The sequence below is a fragment of the Puntigrus tetrazona genome, unplaced genomic scaffold, assembly GCF_018831695.1.
Source record: "Puntigrus tetrazona isolate hp1 unplaced genomic scaffold, ASM1883169v1 S000000148, whole genome shotgun sequence".
In the NCBI taxonomy this organism is placed as follows: domain Eukaryota; kingdom Metazoa; phylum Chordata; class Actinopteri; order Cypriniformes; family Cyprinidae; genus Puntigrus; species Puntigrus tetrazona.
In genome coordinates, this window is record NW_025047824.1 from 3,115,001 (window position 1) to 3,127,199 (window position 12,199).

General features: G+C 36.1%; 1 protein-coding gene across 1 annotated transcript in view; it reads right to left on the reverse strand.

Moving 5' to 3' along the window:
• plekhg5b (pleckstrin homology domain containing, family G (with RhoGef domain) member 5b) overlaps nt 1-12,199 on the reverse strand; it is a 54,858-nt gene that overhangs the window by 17,586 nt on the left and 25,073 nt on the right. The window contains 6 exon segments of the mRNA XM_043230286.1: nt 539-705; nt 2,105-2,241; nt 3,285-3,376; nt 3,703-3,772; nt 4,921-5,020; nt 5,846-5,987. Of these exon segments, the coding sequence (XP_043086221.1) occupies nt 539-705; nt 2,105-2,241; nt 3,285-3,376; nt 3,703-3,772; nt 4,921-5,020; nt 5,846-5,987 (708 nt within the window).

A 12,199-nucleotide genomic window follows, 5' to 3' on the forward strand; every position in this document is an offset into this window, starting at 1 on the left:
TTCTAAAACAGACATAAAATAAAAATAGAAATTAAATGAAAATGAAATAAACCTAATTATTTATGGGGCTGAATATAGTCTAAAACTAAATTAAAACCACATATATATATATATATATATATATATATATATATATATATATATATATATATATATATATATATATATATACATATATACATATACATATATATATATATATATATATATATATATATATATATATATATATATATATATACATATATATATATATATATATATATATATATATATATATATATATATAAAATAGAAATACAAAATAAAATAATCCCTCACACCATCTAGGAGAAACACTAAAGGACTGTAAGCAAATTAGGGCATATAACATACAAAAAAAAATTAAGGAGCAGACAATGGTCTTGTGTGTCACACGTTACCCCATTATACATTAGAACATTAGGCCATTTCTATAACACAATTTTAAAATGTAATTTTACACAAACATGCTTTTGGAGGGCTGTGCACAGGAAGCAGCAGCAGGGGCATCACTGACCAGTATATCAACGCTCTCCCGGCGCGGCAGGGACCCGTGCTCGGCCCTCTCACTGCCCGGTGTGAGGATGTAGACGCTGCCCCCTCCTGACGGCTTCATGTTGGGTAGACTGAGAGAGCGCAGATCCTTCACACTCTGCTCAACCTTCAGCTCGTCGCCGGGGCGAGCTGCGGAAAAACAACCGTTGTAAGAAACGCTCATTTAATCGTATGGATGTGAACAAATAATGTTCTAATTCTGAAAACTTAGATTATGAAACAGATCTAACAATACTTTAAAGAAATACAAACATATGTATGTATATATAAAAAAATAAATTTATATATTAAATATCTCTATACATTACATACATCATAAACATGAGCAAAAACTTATTTTAGATGCAATTAATCACGATTTATCGATTGCCAGCACTAGTCAAATTCTAATAAAATACAGCATTAAGAGAATAAAGGTTTAAAAAAAAATTCAGCATGTAATATATTATATTAATAAATAATACATAGCTTTGAATGGCTATTTGCTGTTATGAACCACAATTTTAAATATGACATTCCAGCATTAAAAAGATTATTATTTACATTATTATCATTGATGACAACAATACAAATGATAACAATAATCATAATAACAATAATCATAATAATAATAATATATATATATATATATATATATATATATATATATATATATATATATATATATATATATATATATATATATATATATATATATATATATATATATATATATATATATATATATATATATATATATATATATATATATATATATATATATATATATATATATATATATAATATAATAACGATAAGATTTAGTTCTTTATAAAAGGAATAATTACATGAAAATTAAACTTTTTTAATTTGAAGCAAATATAAAAAAACATATAAATAAAGCAAGACCAACACCATGTAACAAAGACTGTGGATTATTGTTTGTTAAATGTCACCATATACTCATGATCACTGAAATCCGCTGTTAGTGTTACTAAAAGTAACAGAAGATCTTCAACAGAGCAGATTTTCAGCATGAATGAAACTCTTCAGTCCGGCGGCTAATGTCCCAATCATTTTAACGCTAACCCTCTCGTCACAGGCTGTGTATTACGCAAGCAGCCACCCAGCACCTGTGGCATGTCTCTCTCTCTCTCTCTGTGTGTGTGTGTGTGTGTGCATGCGCGCGCACGTTATCTGATTAAAGACAAGGGGATGGGGATTTGTAAAGACAAGCACATGGCTGTATGACCACAAAAAGCGTTACGTGAATGCGATGATCTACTTGAAGAAACAAGGCTGTGAGGCTCCTTTTAGATGCATAACTCTAATAAAGTGCAACTGGTCACACCATTTCCTGAAACTGTTGACACATAACGGCTGTGTCGTGCGCTACAGAGATTTGGTGTGTGCTTCTGAACTCGATGCGGTAAATGTGTAGGAAGAAAATGTTATCCAAAAGGCGGACAGGAAGACCGTAGCGATGAGACGTCGCGGTGATTAGCAGGAAACGGGGCGGGTGAGAAGAAGCTGGGCTTCAAACTCTTACCTTTCACTTTGAGGTAATGTCCTCCGAAACGATACGCCTCAAAGTGGAGTGAGAGTGGAGTGTTGGACTGGTCCAGGAACAGATCCACTCGAGACAATTCAATGCCTTTGCGCTCGAAAATGGGTCCGAGCACCTCTCTGGAGAACGATAAAGTATGTGAATGAGTTAGATAACACTAAAAAAAGAATTCTGGAAATTTCTAATCGAATAAACACCCATTCAAAGAGGGTTTCGTTTGAGAATCTGGCATGAAATGCTTCTACGCTCTGATATAGTACATCTATTTTGGATTTTTAGCATTATTTGTGATGGCATATTGATACTACATGCAACCTGGCTTACACACGACACACTAATACGCTTCTATTATTCAAATCCCTTAAAGGATTGTTACCGGGACCACTCCCCATAACAAACGATGTACTAGAACGCCGTCTACGCTAACGTTAGTCTGTTTCTTTCTTATTCCGTTTCTCAGTTTGTATCCAGATCTTTTTGGTGGATCAGCACCAAGAGATGATCTTCATCAGACACCAGAAGACCTAGGACAGATCACGGGAATCAAGTCCTTTACACAATCTGACACGGCTGCGTTCGTCTGGACAGAGAAGAACTGGTCCTCAACTGAGTCTGGTTTCTACCAAGTTGTTTTTTTCTCTCCATGCAGTCACGGATGGGGTCTTGGTTCCTTGCCAAGCTTAGTTGAAGACACTTAATTTCTAGCGAATATGGTTGATTTAATTACACAGGCCGTCTCTGCCTTTAATAAAAATGAAGTGTTTAATGTCGTCGTTATGCATAACTATCACTCTATTCCTCTGTTTGATAATGTTCGGTGCTTTGACACAATCTGTATTGTTAAAAGCGCTATATAAATAAAAGCGATTGATTGATTGATTGATTGATTGATTGAGTGACAAGTCAGAGTATCACCAGTTGCCTCAAGGTTAACATTTGCAGTCATTTTACATCAATAATGTAACTATAACTAAATACAGTTACTCATTTTACACTTAAATACGTAACGTATTTCATTACTCCCCAGCACTGCATATAACTTTACGTATTTAAGAAGTACAAACTACCTATATATTAGTATAAATGACCTATTTAACGAAAACAGCTAGTAGAGAATGGTCCGAGGTTGCTTGGAACACTGATTTTTTTTTCTCTGACTTACCGTAACGTCTTCTTTTTGACAGCGGGGACGATCTCTGTGTCGATGTCTATGTTGAGGTCAAACTTGAGGCTGAAGCATTCCTTCCTGGGGTCCTACAGGGGGCGACACAACAGCCCTGGTCAAAGGTGGGCCGCAGACAGACTGCTTACATCTAACTCGAGATGTGATCGAGATATCCATCAAGCCACCACATCCTGGGGCTGCTGATGAGTCAGAGACGTGTCATTTCCTGTACGCTACGTTGGATAGGTAGGCCCACATACAAGTCTAAACAGGTACTACAGTAAAAATGTCAGTAGGGTATATTAATACAATACGTAGGGTGTTAAGGAGAAGCACATGTTTGTTTTTAGACTATCTGTGATTGCGGTGAGCTACGATTTCACGCGAGCTTTTGCAAAAGGAGACCAGCACTCACATCAGTGTGGCGTCGACGGGGCTTTTTTCCTTCTCTGCTTTTCAGTTTCATTCCTCCTGTTTTTCGTTCTCTGACAGAAAAACACAAATGACAAATGAAGACAACAGCAATTTTTAGTGCTAAACAACCAATTGAAATTTTTGTGGCGCATGTAATTTTATAAAAAAAGCTCCAGGTCTGCTGTACTTGTTTGTAAGGATGTACAATTTGGACAATAGTGTGTTATATAAAAAATAAAATATTAAATGTTATTAATAATAATAATAATAATAATAATAATGTGCAAAACAATTTAAAAATAATAAGAATAAAGATATTATAAATATTGTACGTATTACAAAAATAGTACACAAGTAAAATTATATTTCTGGTTTTATTTTATTCATTTTTATATGTAAAAGTATTGCAGGGGTCCTTAGAGCTATTCTTTTGTTTTGGTAGGTTTATAAGCACTTCTCCTTTCTCAGATATGGGAAGGTATTTAATTATATTTAATTCACACCCTTTACAAAATGAGTTTATTCTGCATGTAGCTTTCATGATGACATATCGAGAGATTGCATGAAATATTGCTACTTTTTAATCACTGAAAGATTTTTTTTTACAGTGCATTATTTAAAATAAACCATTGTTAAAGTAAAAAATATATACACTACAGTTCAAAATATATTTTCTTAAGTAGTTTTCCGCTCACAGACGCTGCAGCTCTTTGATTAAAAACACAGCAAAAACTCTAATATTTTGAAGTATTACTACAATTTAAAACAACTGCTGTCCATTTGTATTTGTTTTAACATGTAATTTTTTCCTGTGACGCAAAGCTGAATTTTCAGCATCATTATAGTCTTTAGTGCCACATGATTCTTCAAAAATTAGTCTAATATGCTCCTTTGCCGCTGAAGGCATATTTTACTACTATTATTATCAGCATCAATGTAGAAAACCGCTTCAAATTAAGTGAAACTTGTATACTCATTAATTCATAGCCTCTACTAATTAAATCCCTCCAAGCTATATATGATGCAGCAACAGTGATTTTTTTCCATTAATCAATTTCAGACTGACCGTGTTTATTTTACTACTGTTCAGGTATGCAAACGCTTCATGCACGTCAGTTTCATTTAAAACATTATTTTATATTTCTGTTGTGCCTCTGTTCGTGTGTACAGGCTGCAAGTTATTTGAACGTTGTGGAAAGGTTGTGGATCACCGACTGACCCTCGTTCAGTGCTTGCTTCTTCGTCTTCATCCAGGTCTGAAGGGGGGCTCGTGCGAGGAGGACAGGAACGAGTGGACACATTTCGCGCCAGAATAGAACCTGACCACAGAGATTGAAAGAGAATTGTTTTTTGACATCATTCTGTCGTTCTAAACGTAACAATGACGTTCAGCATTCTTGAGCCATCTACTGAATGTAAACAACGCTGATTACACCGTTTATGTTCAGTGGATATTCTCCAAAATGGCAGACTCGGGGGAAAAGAATGGTTAAATAAACTGTTCGTTTTTTTTCTTCTCACACAAAAAATTACGGGCTGATCATTTTACAGTAAAAATTACGGTATTTCACTTTATTTCTACGTTTCTGGGACTGCGAACATTTCTGTTGAGTCTATGGAGAAAGATTTCAGCAAAAATATCTTTGCTTGTGTTCAGAAGATGAACGAAAAGTCTTACAGTTTTGCAACGACATGGAAGTTAGTAATTATTGACAGAATTTCCATTTTTGGGTGAACCATCCCTTTAACACAAATCTGATCTTACATGCTTCCCTTCTTACAGAAATGTCCGCTTTATAATACCAAATCAACTAATAAACGAATTACTTAACTATATAACAACAACAAAAACGACCAAAAACTTATAAACTAATAACAAAATACATATTTAAATAGAAAATTTGAAATATTTAACAAAAATTAAGCATTTTTAATTATTATAAAAATAAATTAACAAATTTTAAAAATGTTTATAATCATCATACAATTTATATTCAGCGTGTGTTGTTGGGTGACTGAATTTTACCGGTAGTTATTAGCTGTATAAAAATAACCAAAGTTTTGAGTGAGGCTCTTTTGTATGAAGCATAAACCTGTTTGGCAAAGGGTCACATAAGTTCGTTTGTGCCTGCGGGGTCGTTTACCTTGTGGCTGTACGTCGAAGCGGAGATGTCTGTCAAAGTGCATGCTGTCAGACTCATCCAGGTGACAGCGAGAATCACATGACTCGCACAGGTGCAGGGGGCTTTTACCGTTCAGTTCCTGACAGTCGGGATGATGACACACCTACAGGAACAGAGAGAGAGAAATCAGACATCAGACGCTTTGAGTCACTAGAGGTCAGGTTCATCGCACTTTATCAGACCACAAAAAAAAAGAAGCCCTTGTATGTCATTTCTGCAGCTCTGTCGGTTTCGAACTCTCTCTTCTGATCGTTCACAACATCATAGAGTCTCAAATGCAACCATACACAAACAAATATGACCCAAGGACATTGTTTAGACCTCACGCCGCTCCAAGAACACAGAGGTCATTTAAAACGGCTATCTTTTGTAACATTACGCATGGCATTAAAGTCCCTTTCGATCAATTTAATCTTTACTGAATAGGAGTATTCATTTCTTCCATAGAATTCTTAATAACCTAAAGTATTTAAATGATTGTCTATTTAAATAAATATAAAAGTAGTATGTGAAAAAAAAATAAAACATTGAGTGCTCCTTTAACGATAAAGCCGACGGTTGCCTTGTTCTGACAAGCCAACTGAATCGAGCTAAAGTTGCACAAGCAGCTCTGAAAATCCATAAAAAAACCAAGAGCAACAACTAGTTTCTTGTTCATACTGTACACCTTCGTATCTAAAGCTTGCCGTTTTATATAAAAGCCCCGACTGCCACACCTACTCCAGCTTAATCCAAATCCCTCCGAAATGACTCATATTGAAACGTATCAATCAGATGAATGTGCCCTCTTCTTACCTTCCATATCATGGGATGTGTGCAGGCCGCCCCATTTGTTGGACACCGGTCCATGGCAGCAAAGAGTTTCAGTACAGTAATACACCCCAAAACCTCACAGAAGGGTCCCGAATCATCCCCTCCCCCCCCAAAGAACCAACAAGATTTGGTCCAATTAATCTTGGCCCAGCCCCTCTGTGTCTAGTCAAGTTAAGCGTTCATGGGGGCAGGGCGGTTTTAGGGTAGTCCTGGTCTTCCCCAACAACCAAATCAGTCTTCAGATGTCCAAAACCCCTCTAATCTGAGGAGCTAATCAGCCGTGCGCTCTCATGAACCCAACCGAGATTAGATTTGGCTCATCTCTGTCTCTCTCTCACTGGACTCCACCTCCAAAGGAGGAAGAAAGGCAGCAGTCTCGGCTCCATAAAGTTTTTAAATAGCGCTCGCATTTAAATGGGCCTTATTGTCTGTAATAGGCATGACATGGTCTACCACAATGAGCACAATTAGGTTAGGTGTACTTTCATGTTTTTCAGATTCAAGGGCTCGTTGGGAATGTGTGTAAAGATTCGGCAGCTTTAAAAGACACGAATGGGCCAATATGGAGTCAATGTGACTACACAAATCACTTTAGGCCAGAGCAAACCTTATTATTGGTGCATGCTTGGATGTTGGAGTTTTATATATTCGCATAAATTTAGAAATTAAATGGGTAAATGTTGCAAGAACTGCAAAGCAAGCAACATTTTTGGGTTTTAGGGCAAAGGTTTTCAAGTTGGGGTCCGAAAGAAGTGAAAAAAATAAAATAAAATAAAATAAATTTGAAAGCCAAAAAGGGTTTCATTTGAATAAAAATAACAATATAAAATAAAATAAAATATAAAAATAAAAATTTGAAAGCCAAAAAGGCTTAAAAATAATAACAAAATTTTGATAAAGCTTTTTGGGCAATCTATCAAGATCCTTACAACCACCGAGTGAAGTAGACCGTTCAAAACATACATAAACATAAACAACATAACACACCAACTAAAGCACATTATAGTGGTGGGGGTTATGAGTACAGGTTATTCCTGCACTCGATCACAGTGCTCTACAGAACAGCCTGTATGCTCAGGTGTTTGTCATGAAGCGCTGCTATAACAACTATCAGGAAGAGCCGAGCTAAATCACCGGGAGGGACTCGTGTTCTTCGACGAGTTACAGCACATTCGTCTGAAGGAGAACGAGGGAATCATCATCGGCTGAGAGACTGAGAGCTCTGAGACGAGACGCACAATCACGTAGTCACATGCACTCAGTGATCGATTACGGTACAGTGATGGAGACACAGGCGACGAAGGAAATAATTAATTTAGCACAAAGTTAAGATAAGAAATGTTACCTTGCCAACAACCTGAAATCATTTGTATATCTTATTTTTATTTAAACTTTCATTTCAAGCAATGACTTTTACTTACGATAAGTCCTATTTTCACTTTTAGTTTACTACAAAAACCCTGATTTCTATCCACAATTGCCTTTAAATGTGACCTAGGTAGGAAGTTCACCAGGTTTTGAAACAGAACTCAAGTGAGAACAAGAACAGAGACTGACACAGATGAGTCTTTGTGAAACGGCTAAATCCAGAGACATCGAGCATGTTACATGCTGACCAAACAGTTGGGCAATTAAAGGACCCTCAGTCAGGGATCAAAGCCAAGGACAGCTGAGTGTGTGTGTGTTTGTAGGCTGTCTGATTGTGAAGTTCTGCTGGATTACCCATGGGCCTCAGGAAGGGGTGATGTGTTTGGAGTGTGGAGGTGAATGTAAGTGAACAGCGGAGAGAAACAGACAGCTGTGAACACACACAAGCGTCCAGAGGGGCTTATCGAATTCAGACACACATGGCACCATTCCTGCCATTATAAAGCCCAGTGAAATCAGTTTTGCTTTTCCCCCAATTTCTCCCCTTTTTTTTTGATAGACTTTGCTTTAATGGGTAAATTAAATTGCATTAATCAAAAAGCATGTCTAGTTAACTGAAACAATAAACTTATACAATAATAATTAATAATCAAAAGCATGTCTTATTAACTGAAATGTATTTATTAATCTGCACTGTTTATTTTATTGAATTTTTTTGTAAGCAGGCACAATACTTTTTTTTGCAAAAGAGAGGTTTATTGTTAAAATAATTTATTAATAATAATTTAGTAGTAGTTTAGTAGTAGTATTGCATCGAAACGTATATGGTAATATATTTCTGCCATAATTTGTGTAATAATGTGTTTCGCTCTTTTGTTACAACACACAAAACAATAGCACCCATCATCCCTATTTATCAGAGCGTGACTGAGGATTATGACGTTATGTATGTTTTAATAATTTCATGCCCTTATTTCCCCCTCAATAATCTTTCAAGCAATTAAGCCTTGATTTGCAAAAGCTTTTCATGCTTGAGAGTTTTTTAATATTTCATCAGCATTGATCTGCGAGGATGATCTGGAGTGAAGGGGACCCACGGAGAACGGGTTCTGGGGTCTCAATGTGGCTAGCGCGTTCTCCTGTACGTTTAAGGTCAAAAGTCAAGCGCAGTGTCCTTAAGTCCAGGATTAATCCGTCTGCCGCAAAAATGAGCACCTGTTCCCTTCGACTGCACCGCTCCAGCGGTCTTACATAATGTACATTTTCATCCCTCTTTCACACACAGATAATTATGCCACCATTTAATCTCTCCTTTCATGGAAAGCCGCACGAGAAATTTGCCCTCGCCGTTTTGAAGGGCGAAAGAAATGATGTGTGAGCAACAAAAGGCCGGAAAATGGAAAAGAGTGAAATTTTGGAGTGTTTGACGGCTAAGAGAAAGCAGCCTTTAAACAGAAATACACTAACAGTCAAAACACCGGAACAGTTAAAAATAGCTTAAAAAATGGAGAGAGAAATATATTTAACTAAAAAAAAATATTGTAATATTTAAATGCTGCTGTTTTTGCTGTATTCCTGATCAAATACTTGCAATTCTGTTAATTTCTTTAAAAACATTTGTAAACAATCTTTTGATATTTTATATCAGTACAAATTTTTTTTACATGGAGTTCTGTTACAGATGTACTTCACCTACAGGCTTTCAGCTTATAAATAAAAAAATTTTTTTTTACTTTTTTTTTTATATATTTAAAAAATAAACTATCCCTTAGATTACTTAAAAACCCAATGGAATTAATTACCAAGCAAAGCTTTCTGTGTTGTTTTAACATATTTCCTGCTGAAACAGGAAATTTGGTGGGACATATCAAAAGGTCATTCTAGCGAGCATTTCACTGAATAAAAATCTGCAGTGCAACATAAAACATCATTATTTTTGGTCTGCTATCCAGAAAGTTCAAGTCATTTTCTTCTAAAAAAAAATTAACTGTAATGAAAGCACTTTATACACACATTATATCAAAGTTACAGATTTTCATAATAAAGTTCAGCAAAACACATTTTCATAGAATCATTTGGCTACAGTTTGACAAGCAAGAGTTAAAAACCGGTAAACAGGAAATGCTGAAACCCAAAAAAGCACACAAAATCACAAAAGCAACATCAACTAAAACTTACAGGGCAAAAAACCCCTAAAGAGCACGCCTGTGCGTACAGTGCATACGTCACACATGCCTGGCCTTCAAAAGTGGACTTTTTAAAGAGAGTTTCTGAAGACAACGCCAAGTTAGTGGCGTAAAATACAAAGTTTGAGTAAATTAAGAGCAAGCATAAATCACAGCTTACGTCTAGTTTTAACCAAAACACTGACTCATGAACAGAACGATCCTAAAGCACACAAAAGCCTGATGATTAAAAAACAGGCTTAAATTCAGCCCAACCCTGACAGCATCATGGTGACTCGTGTGAGAGAGCGACGTGAATCACTAAACGGCCTTAAATGTAAATCACACTCACGAAACTGTGAAATTCCCGTCTGACGCTAGTGACGTCTATAAACACAGACACGCTGCTGAAACACAACAGACCCAAACGTACATACAGACTCGTGTAACGCTGATTCACATCCCTCTCGAGTTCAACCCAAACACATTGATCAGTCAAGCTACACTCACTAAAACAAACAGCCAACTACACCAAATCGAACCGTTTGGAGAAGCGAGCGCTACAGCTGTTGGAAGACTTAAAGAGTCGGTGATTTTTCTTCCATTTATATAATATGAGCATGTCATCACAAAACGGAGCTGGGTATGAACCTGCATGAAGCACAGCCCAAAAGTTTCCATAAACTTCTTTGAAAAAGACTTAAAGCACCGTTAGATAATGAAATACTTCAAAAGATAAAAAAAGAAAGACTCTAATATGGCCAAATAAATAAATTATAATTCATTTATAAAACAAAGAATAGCTTTGAAATACATTTTTTACAGAACAAAATAAAAAAGCGCATTACGACAAGCGTCTTATCTTATAAGTTCTTTGGTTTACAAACTGCACCCAGACACATGGTGTGATTAAGCAATTATGTCAATGAGTAACTACGCAACTGGAGCCACGGCCAAACATCTTTCGACTTCTCTGCTTCTGAGTGTTTCGAGAAAAAGCGTTGAAGGAAGAGAAATCGGAGCTACTGCACTGGCTTTTCAGTAAAAGACTGCTCTGGATAGAGAGCTGCCATGCAACCGTTGACTCCAAGACAAGCGAGCGTCTGGCCCATAAAGTGCACTTTAAAAGAAGATAAATTAAAAAACAAAAAAGGCATTTACGCAAACCAAGGCAGCGTTATATTAGTTCGCCATGCTTTGTTTTCCTCGATTTCTCTTAAACCGGGGCTAAAAACAGAAAGCCACATTATTGCGATTCTTTTGAACAAGCTGTGAGTCCATATGGTTTTCAGCTTAGCCTTTTTTTTAATCATAAAGGAATCATTTTATCCACTCCAAAACTTATACCTTCAAACCAAAATACAAAAACTGCCTACAGGCGAACTTTTTACTGAACCTCCATGCATGTGAATACAATTCAACTTTGCATCAAAGTAATAAATTGCAAATTGAAAACATCCATATAGAAAGCAACAATTTAAATTCGAATAGCTTTTCATAATATTAGCATTTTTACTGCATTTTCATTCAAATAAATGCAGCCATGAAAACCATAAAACGCTATTGTGCAAGATTAACATTTTTTTTACAAATGAAAATCCACATTTACACAAACTTATTGATAGCATTAGACTACCGGCTGAAGTAAATACGCAAAGTAATAAGGTTTACATTACGCACCGTGCAGTGAGGAGCAAGCAAGAATTCCATTCCAAAAAAATACAAGTAAAAAATTTAAATTCAAAGAGACGTTCTCATGTCCTAAGAGAGATGAAATTGGTGTAAAACAAGGAAATTACCAGCATACAAGAAGTATCAGAAGTATGTAGACTGAGGTTAGTGACTGACGGGTCACAGTCTTGGGTCAGTGGACATCCGGAACAATTAAGAGGAAAGAACGCATTACCACAAAAGTGGTCTACACGCATGTGTCAGAATACAGTGACGACAGTCTAAATTTAGCAAGAGC